Here is a 21,415-nt window from a genome sequence, read left to right as displayed (position 1 = left end):
TATTCAGACTCCCCTCCGCCAAACTCTCGAATTACACTCGCAAATGCAGACAACGGGGCTTCCCCAAAAAAATCCACACCTCGGTCACATTTGTTGATTTTAGTCATTTAAGTTTATCTGCTTTTTTAGAGCCATATCGGTCCTATATGGTGGGCGTGAGCGCGCGCTGGGAAAACAAAAAACACCATGTCAAGATATAATGATGATCTCTTGCGGTTTCTCCCTCAATTCTTCACTAAAAACAATTATCATCTATACTCCAGGACTCGTAGACAAATCCAAGACGCGAAAAATCCGACGGTGGTCGTTGAAACGAGCATAATCAGTTTTGGAGAGGCGCCGGAGCGCGTGGATTGAAGCTCGAGCTCGCATCTTCTGTGGTAACCGAGAGGAACCAAGAGGCACCCATCGCCTGAAGCCCCCCTAAAATGCTCCGCCTCGGGGTTTTTCTGTCGCCTCAGTGGACGACGACCGATTATTTCGGATTTAAAAGTTTTATTTTTGGCGGAGAAAATGAAACGGAGACGCGGGGTCTCGAGCGCAATCCTCTTCAGATCAGCTGGCGGGTTTAGAGCATCTGATCAATTTAACGCTCGTGCTCAAGCCTTGCAGCACATGACGCGCGTCCCCGTAGCGATTCGCTTATCCTCAAGCTCACTCCTCCTTATGGCCAAGACAAGACTCAACCGAACAGTGCGTGCCATTTTGCTTCTTCTCGCAAACCGTGTGAGACGAGACATTATCCAAAGGCGATGGATGGATTCATATCTCTCAATACGTATTGTGTCTGAGTCATACACTTTTCCGGAAGAGGGAGTGTGTACTTGTTGACCAAGTATGGATTTGTGGGGACTTTACAGTGTCCTTATTCCACATTAAATGTTACTATAATTAATCACTACACTGAAAAATCTACGGTTCAAAAATTACCTGAAACTATTATTCAACTAACTATTATTACCTTAAAACTATAACTATTACCTGAAGCATTTTAGTAACTATATTTTTTGTAGGTCATTAAAGTGTATAATATTAATATACAAATCTTTTTGACCAATTAAAATATGTAAATGTACACATAATAGAAGTGGTGGTACAATGGAATCCACATTTTGTTACAGTAGCATAAAACATCATCAGGAAACACACTACACAAAAATATTAAACATTAACTAAACAATATGAATGCAACATAAAACACTCCAATGGACACTATTTTCAAAACGTTTGGGGTCAATGAGTTTTTTTTTTCTATTCATCAAATAAAAAACAAAAACAAAAAAAAGAATGAATGAATCACAGTTTCCACAAAAATATTAAGCAGCACAACAGTTTTCAACATTGATAATAAATGTCTCTTGAGCACCAAATCAGCATATAAGAATGATTTCTGAAGGATCATGTGACACTGAAGACTGGAGTAATGATGCTGAAAATTCAGCTTTGGCATCACAGGAATAAATTACTTTTTAAAAATATATTCAACGAAGAAAAGAAACAGTTATTTTAAATTGTAATAATATTTCACAATATCACTGTTTTTCATGAATTTTTTTATTAAATAAATGCAGGCCTGGTGAGCATAAGATACGTCTTTCAAAACAATATTACCGACTCCAAACGTTTGAACGGACATGCACCGTATATAACTAATAATATAAATAAGAAGAGTTTAATAAAAAATTTTTAAAAAAAGATGGTTTGATGGTTTAAACCGAATTCTGGGAATGTCCCTTTGCCCATAAACTATAAAGCGATTTACTTTTTAGTTATTTTAAATATATAAGTTTAACATTTTCTTTTACTGCAAAAATATACAGTGTCTTATAAACATTTAAATATTTTCCCTAATTTTATGAGGTAAGTTCCACTGTTTTTTACATTGTAAAATTAGTCAAATTAAATGCAATGTCCTTTAAATATAATTTTCAATTTTTTTAGCGTAGGCTATATGGCAGATAACTTACAGTACAGTTAACCAATAACACGTTTTTATATAACATTGCAATGTGATGCTCTCTCTCTGAACAGACAGTTTGTCAGCCTGAAAAGACACTCAGGAGAGAGTGTGTGTCCTAAAAACACTCTGCTCATATCATGCCCATCTGTCCACCTGGCACCAGCCTCTGAAATGCCTTTGGTTGCTAATTCCCTGGGTTTACTCTCCAGCTAAACTTGCTGAGAAAACGTGTCCGATTTCCATCTGAAGACAGCTGGTGGCATACTAAAGGGCTGTGAACTGAATTTGGAAATGTTCTGTTTGAAGGAATGTGTAATATTTGCAGTGTAAAATCAACGGGCGCTCTAGATCGACGCTGTCCATGGTGCTGAAACTGCACTATCCCCCTGCACTGAAACTGCGCTATCCGTGGTCCTGAAATCAAAGAACAAACTCTATATCAGAAATATAGCGGTGCAGGTACAGCATGATTAGTCAGCGCACTTGTTCCGGGAGCTTTCGAGTCAAGCTGCCCATAATAATGCAATAAAAGGGGAGGATTCCCGCTGAGGAGGTGGAGTGGTTGTCCTGGTAGTGGGCGAGCGTGAGTGTCGGTAAGGGGCGTGGATGCGCAGTCTGTAGCGTATCTGCCGGAGCGCCTGGTGTAATGCAACAAAGATGATGAGCCTCCGCGTTGAGAGACATGGTTAATTAAGGCATAATGCATTCGCTTGGGGAGACAATTTGACAAAAGGTTTTATAACACACAGCACAGAGGGGAGAGAGAGAGAGACAGAGAGAGAAATCACCATTGCAGCACACACTGCACATAGGTGACTATTCACTGCTAGCCTTCAGCAACACATTTTAGAATTAATTTCTGAGCTCTTTGTTGTTGTACAGTCCAATTTTTAACATTTGATTCAGAACCAGTTCAAATGCAATAAATAAGGCAGAAAATTAAATCAATGTTTATATATCTTGTGTGCATTCTGTGCAGCATGCCTGTGTGTAGAATAGATGTAACAGCATGCTATGCGTTCCTGTGTTTCTGGCTGAGCCGTGAGACTGAGTCGTGCTGGGGCCCTGATGTGCACCATTGTCATTCAGACCGCGTTCACACGGAAACCCTGCAGGAAGCACCCAGTGCTCCCCCGCATTCTCTCTCTCTCTCTCCCTCTGGCTTGCTTTTTGCTCTCTCTCTCTCCCCGGCCCGCTCCTCTCCTTATTCGTTCCATCCTTCCACTTCCTCTCTCACTGCGCCCATCTAGCCTCAAGTACAGCAAGAAGCCGAGAGAATGTATCAGAACACATGGGAAAAGGAAGTCGGGAATGCAAATATGAGTGCGTTTGTTTATAATGGTAAGACATATAACTCTCTAACCACCTGCTCTCTAAGCTCTGGCCCTTCAGGAATATACAGGGTTACCAGATGGTGTTTTGACTGAGCATAGCGTGAAGCATGATAACCCTTACATCCATCCACACACAAGCAAGCAGTGAGCATCAGATCTAATAGGAAAGCAGACAATTAATTGTTATAAAACAATTAGGTTGGGAGAATTTGGCATTCGCCCTATCTTCCTACCAAAAAAAGTAATGGATAAATGAATCAATAGAGTTGGAATTATATGCTGTGCCACTAGTAATGTTGATGTTGTTTTATATCACTTTTCAGGTGCATTTTCATTTTAAAATGATTGAAATAAGTCAAACAGCATGTAGAGCACATGAGGATGCACAGAAAATCACCACATGCCAAGAACCCATGAGTCTCTGAGCAATAAAGTGCGCGTATGCGGAGACGGAGGGGGGGGGCTACTATATTTAAACCGGGCTAGCGAGTGCAATAGATTCATCCTCAGCTTTTCTCGGTGTATGGCAGCAGGAGGTGTGTGTAGCCTCTTTACAGGCTGTCTCAAGAGGTTAGAATATGCTCGAGAACTCGCTTACTCTACTGCTCTGTGACTGCAACACATTAGAAAGCACCTCGCTCACCCACAGCAAGAACAAATGCCCCAGCTTGGAGGTGTCAATCAAAGCAATCAGATGTGACAAGACTACACTTGTGGCAATAGATGCTGTCATTATAATCCCAAAAACAAGTTGCTCTTATGAAGTCTTGGAGGAAGAGTCGGAGAAATAGTCTTACTCAAACTTCGCTCTGATGCTCAGCCAGGAGAGATCTGGGTTTAAGGGACAATGCAACAATACAGTGGCCCAAAAATATATTTAGATACTTAAAACTGCATGAACTGCATTCCAGTAGAACATACATATCAAACCAATTAGCATCTGCTTTTTTAAATAAATATATGGACAATTACTTTTACTTGTATTACTTTTCTCCATTTTTAGTGGCAATCAAGTCATGAAACATTCAACAAACAGTGTCCAACTTCTATTTATCTTCATTGAACATTACATCTATTGTTGTCATTACAACTCTTCTTTCTTTTGTGAAATGTTTGTGCTATCTGTCTTTAAATAAATAGCTATATCATATTTGTGTGTCTCCAATTGCATACACCTGTGTCCAGTAATCTGCACTTGAGTTTTAAGGCTGAGCCAGTCTTGAGTTCTGTCCAGAAAACGATTCTATACTCAATGATTCATAAACCTAAATAATTCATAGCAGCCATGCATACCAGCCCAGCTCTCATTATTAAACTTTGATCTGTTTAACTCTCTGCAGCATCTCCAAGTGTAAGTATGAGTGTGTGGATGTTTTCCTAATACAGCTTTGGGACCGGAAGACCATCTCTTTTGTCGTTTTTCTCTTCCATTAGTCTTCACTCTCCAACTCACTTTTCTGTCACTTCTTTTTTCTTTCTTTCATTCAAACTGCAAAATGTACACAAACATACACATCATCACCAACCTGACAATGCATTACCCAGAATTATATCTATGCACTGATGCATGCTGGCCTGTCTTCAATTGGTTAATATTTTATTAGGCAATACATTAAGTACCAAGGTGCTTCAGTACAAAGAAAGGTTCCGCTCTATATACTTCCAAATGATCAGAACTGATCTTTCTGACCTAGAAAATTTCAATATTTACTAAAACATTATTAGAATCAAAAAGTTATATCTGTTAATATTATTTAATGGACTTGAGCTAACATTAACTAACAATAGATAGTTGTATTTATATTAACTAACATTAATAAAGGTTACTAAATGTCTAACAAATGTATTGCTCATTGTTAGTTAATGCATTAATGTTAACTGATGAGTTCAAGTGTTATGCACATACAGTCATTTACACATATGTATTTTTAAAGATTTGTCTATGTTTATGTAAGTTTTTTGTACATTTTTGGCTGACCTTTCCTTTAATATTAAATTTGATTCATTTAAATATTAGTATTAAATATGAATCGTATACTTAATTGTGGTTTGTCTTCTTGAATCTGTCACGTTGTGTGATGATTCTCTTGTATCAGAACAATCTCTTGTATCGAAACTTAACCTTGACCGTATTGTTTTTGCTGCCTTTCAGATGCTATCTGACATTTACTTCGTTATATAAAATATCTTGTCTTTATCTGCATCTTTTTCATCCAGTTCTTAGGCCAATGAGGTTAAATGGATAGATTCTTCAGAGAGAGAGAGAAGGATAGCAGAAGAGGGAGAGTTTATGAGTGGGGGGGAATTAAGTGACAGAGAGAGGAATGGGAGAGGATGGGAGAAGAGCCACAGTAATTAGGAGATTGGTCTTTTTTGGCTGTTCTGTGTGTTTGCAGAGGGACTGAGTGTGTATTAATTAATGAACTGATTGATGAGGGGGATGGAGGGAGAGAGCGAGAGGTGGAGAGAGCGAATGGAGGGGTGAGACTGCACTGCTGGCCTCAGCTAATGGCCTAAGACTGTTGTGGAGTAAGCAGTCTACTGAGGAGGATCAGCACTTACACACACACACGCTGAGTGTGTATGTGCACAGAAACATCTACAATATAAAGACACATGCATTTAAGCTTAATTTGCATAGTCGAGGATCAGAGGGAGTCAGAGCGGCCCGCTCCCTGCTGAGATAATGGCCCTTCTGACCCTCTGACAACATCCAGGATGTTTGAAATGATCGTTGAGTCACTGGGACAGACTGAGCAGTGACCAATGGCCTTATTCTCTCACTGATGTACAGACGAGCTCATTGTCCTGATAGGATATGATCCAAAATCTCCTCTCCAAATGCAAAGCCACATATCAACATAACTGCATTTTTCGTATATTGAGTCAGGATAGTCTTGGTTAATTAAATGTAAATCGTATTCAGTAGCGACAGATCTTTTATTCTGTAATGTGCATCCAAGTGTAATGGATTCAGGGCAATAACCACAATAGATATTGAGGGGGATACGTCAACCCCCCACCCCCAAATCTCAATATTTGATATTGTAAATGCTGCTCTGCTGCGCACTATTCTGCACTGCTCTGTTTGTTGTTAGGATGACAAAAAGTTTTAAAAGCTAAATTTTTAGGCTTGTCTGCTTCAGCGGTCTAACACTGCTCGAAAAGATGGCTAATCAAATCAGAGACAGGCCTTACAGTTCACAGAAGACGAGTGCGAATTCCAACGCTTCAGTTGTAACAGTGAAATAGTGTGTGGTAAAATGTAAGTAGCTAAACATTTCATATTTGACAAGTGTTTTACGTTAAACAACTGACAGTAATATCCAGTGACTCAAACTCAACTTTATCATCAAGTTTCGCTGTTTTGAATTGAAATGCATATGCATTTGAATTGAATTGAATATGCTATCATTTACATGATTCATGTAATTCATAACTCAGTGTGATGAGAAAAGAAAAAATTAGCGCTTTCAACATTAAACATATGACTAAGAGTGATTGTGTGCATATTTTAAAATAAAATATTATTAGAACTTCTTTTACCATTTTTATTTCTTTTTCTTTATTCCCTTAAATTCATTTGAATCCATTTAAGGGTAGTTCACCAAAAAATGAAAATTCTGTCAATAATTACTCACCCTCATATCGTTCCAAACCCGTTAGACTTTCGTTCATCTTCGGAACACAAATGAAGATCTTTTTAATGAAATCTGAGAGCTTTCTGTCCCTTTAGTCAATAATGCATTAACATACAATGAGCAATACATTTGTTACAGTATTTATTAATCTCTGTTATTTATTAATGCAACTGTTCATTGTTAGTTCATGTTAGCTTCATTAAATAATAAGAACAGGTACAACTTTTGATTTTAATAATGTATTAGTAAATGTTGAGATTAAGAAATTAATTATTGTTAGTTCATGTTAACAAATGTCCCCATTGTAAATTGTAACCACAACTATTGTTTGCACGGTATTTGCACTGGATTTACGTTGCCAAAATAGACCGCTACAATCCGTGACATGGAATTAGAAAACATTTTCAGAGGTTGTGAATATGAACGCTGAGTCATTCAACCTGTCACCCCTTTTTATTCTTAATCGGTCAAGATATGGCTGGTTAATCAGCAGATGCCGCAACTACACCATCTGGACCAAAAAAATAATCTTTCCTTTGATAGTCATTCAAAATTAGCCATGTATTCTTGAAATATATATTTTTGCAAGCAAAATATCGTTAATATTTCATTATGGAGTAGTAGATGATCAGCACTTATTAACAATGTAACATAACCAAGATGACGTACATGCTTACAATTCATGTGGTACAAAAGGACAGATGAAAAAGTAGACTAAAAGACAGAGAGAGGGAAAATGAAAAGAGCATATCACAGGCAGGAAATGATGTTAAAAGCAGGAGGTGTGATCAAAGGTGGACGGGAAGTTATGAGTAAGCAGGAGAGACGGTGAATGAGTCTGGCCAAGAGCGCTGTGACCACGTCAGCCAATCGATCCCTCTTTCCATTTCTCCGACCCTCCTCCCTCCATCCATCCATGCATCTAGCCAGTGTGCTGAGCGTTCGTTTTTTCCCTGCAACTGCAAATGGCAAATCAGCCCTGATTCATCACTGAAGGCCTTTCAATTAAAGTGAAAACACTTGGCGAGAGAGAGGGGGAGGAGTCAAAAGAGTTAGAGAAAGATGGAAATGGAAAGGGAGGGGAAAAGAGAGAGAAGGAAGTATATTTCCGTGTGCGTGCATTGCATCAGTGTCCTTCCGGCATAAATTAATCGGAGTGCTTTATCTCAACATAAAACCAAAAAAAAAAAAAAAAAATCCTTTAAAAAATAATTCCTGGTTTTATTGTGCACAATCTGCCAGTGCACATTATGTCGAGAAAAACGATTATTAAATTTAAATTGAATTAAAGTAGCAAACAGGACATACAATTGGAAAATTTATGGTAGGAGGTAAATTAAAATGATTCTAAATTCAGAAAAAGTAAACTTAATTTTGGATGGATGGATGGATGGATGGATGGATGGATAAAAGAAAGAAAGAAAGACAGTGCAAAGGATAAAATGAGTGTGACAAAGGGAGAGGATTAATAATAAGATACGACCTATTTTCAGTGTCCTTGTTCAGAGAAAGCAAGAACATGAAGCAAGGTGGGATAAAATATAACAGAGCACCCTCGTTGTACTACAGGCTGCTGCAAATATTTAAGTATGTGACACAGATGGATGTGTTTAGCAAGACACTGTATTAAGTACAGTCTTGTGTTTGCATACCATTTTATTTCAGGGCGAGATCGAGAGAGAAAAGGTGTGTGTGCCAGGGAGAGAGTGTGTTTGTGCTTATGAGCATGAGCTTGTCTCGTGCAGAAGACTACGAAACTCGACTGATGATGAAACGACTAGTTAAGTTTCTTTTACCGCACACACATACATCAGATTTGATGCGTTTCATAATAAATTGCACTACTACTGACTCACCTATTCTATGTGTCCTGTCCCATTGAAGAAAGGAAATCATATGGGTTTGAAAGCTGGAGTAAATAATGAAAGATTTTTATGAATCTTTCTATTAACATTTGCTTTGTATCTATCGCTTTGAAATCCTTTTTAGTTTTTGTGCGTTTGCATTTGCCATCCGCACTCTGCTGAATCTCATTTCCACTCATGCCGTTAGGACAGCGTAAATCACACTCTCTGAACGTTTCATTGAGAAAAGAGCCGAGCACAAACTGGCAGCCAGCCAATCAGGGAGAGTGACCCTGAGAAGACATGTGAGCAATGGGACGCATGGCTACTCAGACAAGCTGGAGCACTTAACGGTGACGCTAGTTAGAACTGAACACTGGTGACATGGTGGCTGCTGGGAATACGGCACGTACTGTATATAAACACTGATGCATTTCATCAACCACAAACCTAAGAGCTGCAGTTTTTTGATAACTTAATTCAGTTGATGAGATAATAGTCTAGAAAGGCGAAAATGACCAAATGGTGCTTCTGACAAATGACAGAAATAAACAATTGTGGTATTCCACAAGAACCCTTAAAGGGGTGGTTCATCCCCAAAAAATTAAAAATGTATGCACCGTCATGTTGTTCCAAAACTACTTTTATGGAAAACAAAGCGTTTTATTTTTTGCAAATAAAAATACATTTACATTTATTCATTTAGCAGACACTTTTATCCAAAGCGACTTACAAATGAGAACAATAGACGCAGTTAAACTAACAACAGGACAACAATATGCAAGTGCTATGACCCTTCCCAGTTTAATCTAACGCAGTACATGTTTTTATTTTAGTTTTTATAAATAGATATAGAATAGAAGAGAAAGTGTTAGTATTAATGGATCAAGTGCTGCCGAAAAATATGTGTCTTCAGCCGTTTCTTGAAAATGGCAACGGACTCAGCAAAATGAAAGTCAATAGGGTCCAATGTTGGTACCAGCGTACTTCAAAATAAACTCTTTTCTATTCTGCAGAAGAAAATGAACATTCTGTCATTGTTTGCTCATCCTGATGTCTTTTGAAACTGGTGACCTATAAAAGGAGTAATTTAGAACAGAATGTACTAAATGTTTTCTTACAATGAAAGTGAATGGTGACCACAGCTGCCATGCAAGATTTTCCGTTAACAACTTTAATTTGGGTTTTCCATACATAACTTTAAGTCAAAGTAAGTATAGAGTATGGTTTAAGAGGACATTGAACATAGTGCACATGTCTTAAAAACTACATTTATGATGCTTTTCTTTTGGTCTTCTTGGAGCTTGACAGCGCATAGTCACCATCCACTTTTATTCAATGGAAAACATCAGCTCAGATATCATGCTAAACGTCTCCTTTTGTGTGAGGGAAATAAGTTATACAGGTTTAAAATGACATGAGGGAGAGCAGCTTATTCACAGCATGAACGGCATAAAATGTTAGTGAAGTCCTTTCTAATGGTGGATCAGGTTTTCGCAGCCTTTTACTGCTTTCACTGCAACTGTGATCAGAGAGAATTCAGGCACAGCACATGGCAATCATACTGATTAAATCCATTCAATCAAACTGATAGACAGAGCTTGTCAAAATGAGTTGTAACACTACTGCTGTAATGATCATCACAATGGTATGTGTCGAGGCTTAGAGCAAGAGAGTGGGCGAGAGACGAAGAGGAGCGAGTGCTTGAGTGAATCAAGATGGGAGATCCCCTCAGCTGTGGGTGATTACAGGGTGACAAAACAGTAGGTGGGGCTGCAGAAATCTAACAGCACTGTCTGCAGTGCCACCGTGTGTCTGATATTGGAAGAGCAGGCTAAAAATGTAACAAGGTTTCACAGCTCCCCCTACTGTACAGCTCATGGGAGGAAAGTTTGTGGATATGAATCATTTACTCAGGAAATGTCTAGCTTAATGCTTTGAGGTTGGCCTCAAACATTGTTTTGTCTCGTCAACAGCCATTAACAATGCCATTTTAATTTATAACTTATTCGAGGCAAATACGATGAGGGTAAAAGTACAGGAAGGCCGATGTTAAATTCACAACATCCATGCTGTACATTTTAACAGCAAATGAAAAAGCAAAAAGCATTGTGTGTGTTGATAATTACGTTAGTCACTAAATTCAAACACTACATATATCTTCTACACATTTTTATATATCATCTACAGACACAAGATAATAATGGAATAATATAATATAGATGTAAAATTATATACAACTGTTCAAAACTTTGGGGTCGATTAAAATAAACAAAAACAGTAATATTGTGAAATATCATTACAATTTAAAATAACTGTTTTTCTATTTTAATATATTTCTAAAATGTAATTTATTCCTGCGATGGCAAAGCTGTATTTTCAGCAGCCATTGCTCCAGAAAACAATTATTATTATCAATGTTGAAAACAGTTTTAAAACCGTGATGATTTTTTTCCTGAATTCTGTGATGAATAGAAATATCAAAATAGCATTTATTTTAAATAGATTTTTTTTTTTTAGGAACAATGTCAATGTCTCACTGTAAATTCTATTTAAAAAAATATAGTATACATAATTTTTCTCTAATAAAATCTTTGTCTGGTTACTTTTTTTAATGTCCATCTAATTTTACTTTTAAGATGGCAAAATGCCGCAGGTGAACATGAAAAATAACCACAAAAAACAATGATAATATATATATATATATATATATTTTTTTTTTTTATTATTATTTTTTTTACAAACAATCATGTCTGGTTTGCTATCTTTGTGGGAACTCTCATAGACGTAATGGTTTTATACTGTATAAATTGTATATTCTATCCCCTTTCACTAACCTTACCCCTAAACCTACCCATCACAGAAAACTTTCTGCATTTTTACATTTTCACAAAAAGCTTGTTTCCTCATGGGACCTCATTTAGGTCCCCACGGTGACACAAGTCCCCATGAGTCTGTGCATTCAGGTTGAAGTCCACACACACACACACACACACACACACACACACACACACACACACACACACACACTCATCCTCTTAGAAGCCAAAATATCTTCATCGTTTCCAGTGCAGTTGAATATTTTGCCCAGGAGAGGGCAGTAACTCTAACATTACAGAAAGGCATGACAGCTTGTTCCTGAAGCTGTGTGTGATGTAAATATATCTAATAAATGTATCCATACAGTAATATATCCAATAAATATCTTTGAATTACTTATGGTTTTGAAGTTAAAGCATAAAATCAAATTAAAGCATATGTGTGTCTTGTGAAATCTGCAAGGATCTAGACAAGTCGTGACAACAAAATATGAATGAAGGGCAATGGAAAGCAATAGATCAATCTCTGAATATGAGAGGGAAGTAAAGCACTGCCATAAAGATTTTTTATGGCATAACATCCATTGAGAAGATTGCTGTGAGCGTGTTAGTCTCCCAGCAGATCTTTTCTTGAATAAAAAGCTCTCTTTGTCTGACTTGCTTAATGAGAGTGCACAAACTGTACAATAGCCAAATTTTTTTGGCTTTAACATCCTTTACTACTCATACTGTAGTATTATTTGCTAACATAAATATATGACAACGGCTATCTGCAGTTTATTTGACACCTGAAAATAAGCAATACAGTTCAGAGTGATGTGGAAGCATTTGAAATAAAAGGTACACTGGGTATTTGTTTCATGCAAAAATAAACATCTACATGCACTGTAAATAACACTCACATTTACCTTCAGCAGCCTGATTCACAGACCCCATTAAACATGACCATGTGTGTATTGTGTCATTTGTTATTAGTCAGGGAAAAAAAGGAAGTGTGAATGGGTGTGAACAAGGGTCAGACAGTCCAGCCCCCCAGAGCAGATTTGAGCTGACCCTGCTGTGACCTTTGGGCCAGCAGCAGATGGAAAGAGCTCACTGCCTGCATTAGCATCTAAATGGCTCAGAGAAACGACAGAGGACAGAGAGATAAAATAAAGTGAGTTCTGCCCTACATTCATGAATAACAAGAGATACACAGAAAGACACACAAACATAGGTAGAATTTGATCTGTTTTCACAACTGAGTCCACTTTCATGAACTACAAAAGATGAACAACACAAGAATATATTTTAAAGAATGTTTCCGAACTGGTTTGTACGCAGCCCCTAAAATAACATGGTGATGGGAAAAAAATATGATATGGGAGAAAAAATATATACTTCGATGTTTTTGTGTTCGATCGCAAAAGTTTTGAGTTCCCTGAGAAACATTCGATTTGTATGAAGGAAGACGTATGACTATTTTTGTGAACTTTATAACAGTTTTTTATTTTGTTATTCTTTACTCCCTACCAGATTATGACTCTCCTGTTTCTGCCTACCTCACCGGAAAAGGATTTAATACATTTCTTTAAGCACCAAAATTTCTCTCTCACAAGCACACATAACAAGCTCACCTCTGAGATCTCATACAGGAAGACAGTATGGCACAAATGCATAATTGAGATGCAGGAGGTGCAGTCTCAGGCTGGGAGAACACTGTGGTTTGACAGGATCCCAGGCTCAATAAATTGTGCCTAAAAACCAGACAGTGAGCTGCTTTACGACACAGATGCCTAAACTGAAGTAATGCATTTGCACACTATTTGGATCCAGCCAAGTAATTATGTAGAGTAATGAATTTAATGCAGAGACATAGTTGCATGAAAACTGCTGAGGTGTATTTGAAAGTTCAATAACAACAAGAAACCCGTAAGGAATAACGATTTTGCAACCACACCAGAAAGCGATCAATATACACGCACGCACACAGACACTGGAGAAACTGGGTCCTAAGGGACGCCTCTGTCTGGAACAGGTCTGCCACGCTTGGCAATCAGCTAGATTGATGCAAGATAAAAAGAAGATAAGAGAAGAAAGTTGTAAAGGGGGACCAAAGGAAAAAGAAAGAAGGGATGGAGGGCAAGATTATGGTTTAGTTAGACTGCAAGAGAAGGGAAATTGGAAATAACCTAAGAAAAACAAACAATAGCTCAGTGGACATTCTGTTCTCATTGGTCTTAATGCTCAATCTGTCTCCCGTTTCACTCCTCCTCTTGATTACTTCATATTTCATAATTTCCTTAGGTGATGTTCATCTATTGATCCATCCATCCTCTCACATGGACTAAATATAGGCTGTGATGTTTCTTTGTTCTTTCTCATACTGTTTATCAAGGTGGAAACTTTTCATTGACTTCTATTGTTTTTATATGAAGATAATGATATTTTCTATACTCTTTGCCTAACTCTTCCAGAGACCATGTACTTCCTCCTCCTTGTACATACCATTTGTTCTGCCCTTACCAGTGGTGGAGGAAGTACTGAATCTCAGTACTTAAGTAAAAGTACAAATAACCAGAGACATATTTACTTTAGTAAAAGTAAAAGTACCACAATGAAAACCCTACTTAAGTAAAAAGTAAAAAGTACCTGATTTTAAATGTACTTTAAGTATTAAAAGTAAAAGTACTTTCACAATTTAACAATTTATTATTTACACACAATTTATTCTCTTAATGTCTATATTCTAATAATTAGGGCTGTAACAATATGCAATATGAAACCGAAATCGCGACACTCGGATCCACGAACCTGTGTCGCGGTGTGAGTGTGAGAAGGCAGAATCGCGACACATCCCTTATTTGAAGTTAACATTATACAATACGTAGACCTGGATAAATTCTTTAAAATTGGTCAATCCCAGCGTTAAGGACGTGACAAATTGCAGTAAAAACTTGAAATGTAAAACTTGAAATGTAAATTCTCAAATACCAATTGAAACTGTTTATATATCCATAGCCTACTCCCCATACTCCATCAATAAAGAAGTCCAGACATTAGAAAAATACTAGTCTACAGACACATGCGTTTTATATTTAATATGAGGGAAATATAAATCCGTAACGGACGTGACACAAAAAAAAAAATCTTTAACTTTTAGGTGGCAAAATATTTTTTAGTAATTCTGTGAATTTCACTGCGCAAACCAAAAGTAATATACCCACTGGATGAAGAAGGGTTGGCTCTCCACAGAACATAAAATATTCATTTTATTTTTTGTGTTCACATTTATGAGGAACATTCACAGAGACCTCAAAAGCCCTTCTTTAAAGTGAATTTCGTTTCGTATTAATTGTATCTTAATTTTAATCAATGTTTCATCAACCAATTGCCTGGATTTAATGAATAAGTAAATATAGCAGAAAATAGATCAGGACACGGAGGCGCAGGCGCGTGAACTGGTGAAACTCATGAACCGAAACTCAGGTCTGTACTTGTCTCACAGACCTGAGTCGTATATAGAAAGCTTGAAATGTGTACTTTTAAACAGAACAATTCAAAACGAAAGAAAACAGACTGTTCTCTGCATGTAATCCGTATGAAATGTGCATTTCTCTCTGGCGCGTTCACTGCAAAGATCGTGCGTCAGCATCAATTAAAATGTCTCCTTGTTATATTTTACATATTCATAATCATTACTTTTGCCGGTTCTTTGTGACAGCTTTTAGATGCTTTATTGGCAGCGTCACAGTTACATGTTACATGAACGCGTCAGCACCGAAAACATGGAGATTTTTTTCAATCCCTGTTTTGGCAAGAGGAAAAACTGATCAGAAAATGTAACGAAAATGTAACGAAACATTGTACAAATGTAGTGGACTAGAAAGTATAATAATTGCTGTAAAAAGTAACGAAGTAAAAGTCAAAAGTATGCACTATTGATTCTACTTAAGTAAAGTACAGATACGTGAAAAATGTACTTAAGTAAAGTAACGAAGTATTTTTACTTCGTTACATTCCACCACTGGCCCTTACTAGCCGGTTCTAAAACTACTGCATTTAATTGTTTAAAAATTAAAAATAAATAACATAATATCTGATTGCTATCATAAAACGAGCCTTAAATCTTGCTCTGCATATCATCTTTTCTGTCAACTGTGCATGAAAATCAACTTTCAATCTATTTTTTTCCCCACAACTATGATTCATGCACAGGTTTATGCTGCCTCTGCGAATTAAAAAGCTTTTTTTGGTTTTGTGATATAGATAATATAAGGCTCTTCAAATGTGAATTTTTGCCCAGCCAAGCACAAAAGTGTTTTCTCATGAATAAAGCACAAAAAACTCAATGTTTCATCTCCTATGTTTCATCTTATGGCCGGTATCCAGCTGTGAATCTCATGTTCTCTTTGTACAATAACTTCTCCTATTTAATTTAATTTAAATGTATTTATTCTGTTCTTTCTCAACATTTAGCTCAAATCTACAAGTGCTATGCAAAAGCAAATAAAATCCTAATTTTAAGGGAACTGCATCTACGTATACATGCATCCACTAAAAATCACATTGATTGGTTACTTAAAAAAAAAATGTGTTTGCAAATGCCACTTGGTTTGATATTTTGTCATCTAATGCAATGACATTCAAACTTTTTAACAGGTCTCTCACCACATTAACATCGCACAAGAAAAACAACCATTCAAAAGTATGGGGTCAGTACAATTATTCATTGTCGGGTTTTTTTAAAGAAATTAATAATTCTATTCACCAAGGATGCAATTCAAAAATGTTGTTCTTTGAACTTTCTATTCATCAAAGAATTCTGAAAACAATTCCTCAAAAAATATTAAGCAGCACAAACTAATTTCATGTTTCTTGAGCACCAAATCAGCATATGAGATTGATTTCTGAAGGATCATGTGTTACTGAAGACTGGAGTAATGATGCTGAAAATTCAGCTTTGTAAGTACAGGAATAAATTACATTTTATAGTATATAAACATAGAAAACAGTTATTTTAAATTGAAATACTGTTTCATAATATTACTGTTTCTTTACTGTATATTTAATCAACTTTTTGCAGCCTTGGTGAGCATATGAGGCTTCTTTTTTATATTACTAACCCCAAACTTTTGAGCCTTAATGTATTAAAGTAAATGTGCAACTCAGTAAATAGTGAAGATATCGTTTTTGTACAGTTGTATATAATTGTACCAATAATTGTACCAAAAAAAAAACATCGCAAAAATGTTCTCATATAGGCTACGGAACATTTTGCCAAGGTCCACTCGATTGGCATTTTATTCCCTCGCCACTGGTATAAATCAACATGGAAACTATTTGCAGAGGCTAATCAGGAAGTCTCTACATTTGCATCTGTTGGCATCCTCTCAGTCTTTGGGAAAGGGACTGCAGCTGCCAAGATCATTCTAGATGACATTTAATCATCAAGCACCCTCACAACTGTAACATCACATTCCACAAATCATCCCAGTTTCTCTGTCTTAAATCAACGCTTTAATTCATTGCGGCCTTGGAAATGCTAAAAAGCCAATTTTATGGTTGCTAAAAATAGCACAGCCACCCTATTTATGTGGCTTAGGTCTGTCTTGCCAACAGAAACTGTGGAAGCGTCCGCACAAAAGCTGCCCTCTTGTCACACTGCCGGCTGATCTGTCCATACTTGCTGCCAAGTGTCTCTGTATAAGACTCTGTGTGTGTGTGTGTGTGCAGTCTATATGTAAAATGCTCAAAAGCCTGAGGCTCATGTGTTTTGATTTTCAGCCTTTCATTCTAAACCTAAACCACTGAAATATGAAGTGAAGCAGTCTACAGCACAGATAAGGGGGAGGTATGTGGGACACAGATGAAGGTATGGAGAAGAGATGCAATACACAGCTAAGCAACAGCTAAGTGTTTTTTTTATTCTATTTAAGAGGATGTTTTAATATAGCACTGCTCTAATTGAGAGCGTGTGAGAGACATACCCCGTGTTTATGGAAAACACTGAGCACAAGGCAGTGGCTAAAGAGAAAGAGTGGGAAAGAGAGAAAGAAACAGTCTAATGTATGTTTTTACCTTGAGAGAATATGAGGAAAAGGTCTCAACAGTAAGAATAACCTACTGTCCCAGGCAGTTCATGAAACTATCCTAGTATATGGTATCTTACTTTTTATATTATTATTATAACATTTATTAATTATATAATTAATAAAATTAGTATTTTTATACCACTAAAATTGTTTCCAGGCTGACATAATGTTCTCCAGCATAATTTGGAAATGATCGAAACAGCTTGTGATTCAATGGACAAAAGAACAGATCTGACCATCTCCACAAAAGAGTTCACATGGTCAATATCACAAAAAGACTTGAATATGAAGGTTTTCAATGTCTGCACAATATGTGTTGCATAGCTGGAATGAGTTTAGTGGTGTATCTTATACATGTGAGTGTTTGTTTGTGCATTTCTCTACCACTCTGCTGTGTGACAGACTCCCTGGGCCCATATTTAATTACAGCCAGAGACAAGAAAAGGAAAGTGAGAGAGAGAAGAGAGTGAGGGGAAATGAGTGAAATGAGGTGAGATTGCATTTTCTGTCAGTAACCTGTTATCTCACGTCGCCCCGCTGCTACGGCTGCCAGAATGAGTGGGTGAGCAATGAAAGTGGAAGCCTCCACACCCCTAAAGCGCAACAGAAATCGTGACTGGATTTGACTGCCACTCTGTGTTCATTTTTAAGCAGTCCCACCGTGACGCAAAACAGAAACAAAGTCATACTCTTCTACACACCAGAGACCTGCAGCTGATGACACAAGTTTTTGTGCTAACAACGTCAAGGTAGAAAACAACATGTTCTTTCTAACATGAACTATATTTAGGTAAAATGATTTCCCCCTATTCCCAGAAACAACTATAAATATGTCATTTATAGCAATTCATTCTGACCATGAGTTGGAAATATATATAAAAAAAAAAACATAAAATGGGCTATGACCACCTGATCGTTAGTCCGATTGACTTGAAAATTGGTATGCTGTGTCTTGGTCCAAGGTGCCATGAGGACATTGGCGTATCTCGAAAATCATGGCCGTCATCGGCTAATGAAGTTTGAGCACCTATTAGACAAGGTTAACGGAAGCCGATCGGAACAAAACTCGATGGGCATGTTCGACTCATGGCCCTAGAGGTCTGTAAGAATTTTGAAAGAAATCGGCCACTAGTTGGCGCTAACGAGTTTTACGGCTCTGTTATCACGTAGATCTTCTCCTCATTTTAAACACACATATATATATATATATATATATATATATATATATATATATATATATATATATATATATATATATATATATATATATATGTGGCACTATTAGCACCAAACAGAATAGCAAAAACCATATATATATATGATTTTTGCAATTCTGTTTGGTGCTACAGTGCCACAGAAATACATCATCTTGACGGGCTGTCGGGCTCCAATTATGAGACTGACAAGTTTATGAGAAGCATGTTTCCACTAATCATAACAAAAGAATATAAAAGGCTTTCACTTCACTACTACACAAACATCTTTGCCAAACATACCTTCACCACAGCTGTTTTGCCTTATTTAATGTTTCCATCTTTGTCTGAGTTTGTTCTCTTTCCATTGCAGATTTCTGTTTCCCCAAGAGCTCAAGGTTTCCACATTCACTAACTGCTGTCAGGCACAACCACACAGAGGATCCAAATGAAGTAGGGACCATCACTATGTCCATCAATGTGTCCATCACTGTGGCTCTAACATAAACATCCTCTCCACACACTCACACCTTCATGACCTGCCCTTTATTCTCAGAGATATGATAGGAGATTAATTTCTTGAGTGACAGTCTGAGAAGACATGCTCCCTGAAAGCTTTAGAGGAGGCATGGAAACAAACTAGGTCTAACCAAAACGTTCCAACTCTGGTTTATAAAATAATAATAGTAATAAAGATGAATGGTGTGTGGGTGTATTTCGCCATCGAAATGTGGACCATTGTTGACATTTCATTTGAAACGAGGTTATACTGTAGCTAATTTCAATTCATAGGACTAGCATTGACATTAAACTACTTGTGCAAAATTACAGTAAACTTAAATGTCATCAGATGACTAAAAGTGCCAAAACACAAGATTGGTGCTTTTTGATGGACTTTTTTCTAGTACACTTTAAACTAACAAACAAACAAACTCGTCAGACCCAAGACCTTTAAAAAAAGTAACATATTATTTAATACTCACTCCCATTGTTTTCGTCTGGCTTGTGGAGTGCTCTGCAATTTATGGGACTGGTGGGCTTTGATGACATCACGGTGGTCCACTAGGCCCCCTCTCCTTCTGACAGGAGGAACCAGAGAATCACTGGGCATCAAAGAGTAAAGTGTCCCATCCATCACCACGGTTTCCCCTCCATTCGTTTTGCTATAGTCAAAGGAGTCAACCTGGCATGCTTCATCACTCATGTCATACACAGTATGATAGTAGGTGGGGTTGGCACAAACACTGCTCCCGCTGGTAGGAGGATGACAGCGCAGTTTGTGGCCCTGTGGCTGCACTCTCCCACCCTTCCGCAAGGACGGCGCTCTCTCCATGATGACTGAGCTGTCTGCATACATGGGAGACAGCATGGCTCTATGGGGAGAAAAGTAGAGAGGTGAAGGTGGCTGCATCCGAAATCACATACTTCCCTACTATATAGTAGGGGGAAAATAGTATGTGACAAAAGAAGTACGTCTGAATTCACACTACTCATAAAAGAGTAGGCAAAAGTACACGGATGACCTACTACTTCCGGCGAGATTCTGAAGTGTGCATACAATGGACACTTTACTATCCCATGAGGCCGCGGGAGAGGATTTATGAATGGCAGTAAAGCGACGCAACTGACGCTGGTCACATGATAATGACAACATGACGAATGTAGAACATCCAGATTACATTCATACTACACACACTCATATTATACAAACTTACTTTTTTAGTGGTCGTAAAGTAATTATTTATTCAAAATAAGTACCTACTCAAGAGAGTATGCAGTTTCGGACGCAGGCTGTATTGGCAGAAATTATTTTGGTGTGATTTTTTTTCTGTTGTCATTGTTGTTTTGAAGACTATGAATATTTAAGTGAAATTCAAAGAAAAAGATCTTTTATCTTTTATGATGAGTATAATATGTGATTATATCAGTAGAATCAGTAAAATGATTTATCCATAAACGTAAATGAGCATAAAATCTATCCTTCCATTGATTTATAATGCATACTATGCTATTCATTTATGAAGCTGTTGATATAATACCCTGTTTGTATAATAATAATAATTATTATTATTATTATAGTATTGGTATTGCTACTATTAAAAAAAAATTGTAATACCATTTCTCTATTTTTCTTATTGGAAAATACGTAGCCTATGTTGCGATGTTGTTCATAATGCTTCAAATAAATACATACTGGAAAATAACTGAAAATTAAAAAAAATGTATTTTATACATTTACTAATTATATCAACTAACTAATTCATAAATGTAAATGAGGATAAAATATATCATTTGATTGATTTCTTATTGCACTTTATAATTTTTTTGTTGAAAAATGTTGTGATGGTGTTCATGATGCTGTAAATAATAGTAATAATACTGACAGCAACCAAAAAAAGAAGAAGGACAGTGAAGGGGAAAATAGGTGACATGTTATCAAAAGGGAAAGGGAAGCAAAGGGAAGAAAAAAGCACCAAGGGAGGTTAATTAAAAAAGGCTGCACAGATGTTTAGAAAAAATGGAATAGACCAACGTCAGGTGAAAATAAAT

At 37.0% G+C, this 21,415-nt stretch overlaps 1 protein-coding gene across 1 annotated transcript in view; it reads right to left on the bottom strand.

Annotated features, from left to right (window-relative positions):
• Window positions 1–20,084, bottom strand: part of cacna1ab (calcium channel, voltage-dependent, P/Q type, alpha 1A subunit, b) — a 128,453-nt gene extending 108,369 nt beyond the window's left edge. Inside the window, exon 1 of the mRNA XM_081357152.1 lies at window positions 19,849–20,084. Within this exon, the coding sequence (XP_081213278.1) occupies window positions 19,849–20,069 (221 nt within the window). The 5' untranslated portion in view covers window positions 20,070–20,084. The remainder of the gene's footprint in view (window positions 1–19,848) is intronic.
• Window positions 20,085–21,415: the final 1,331 nt, after the last annotated feature.

This window comes from Scardinius erythrophthalmus (assembly GCF_964197995.2).
Source record: "Scardinius erythrophthalmus genome assembly, chromosome: 25".
Classification (NCBI taxonomy): Eukaryota; Metazoa; Chordata; class Actinopteri; order Cypriniformes; family Leuciscidae; genus Scardinius; species Scardinius erythrophthalmus.
The sequence above is the reverse complement of the archived record's forward strand: the minus strand, read 5'-3'. Positions and strand labels throughout refer to the sequence as shown.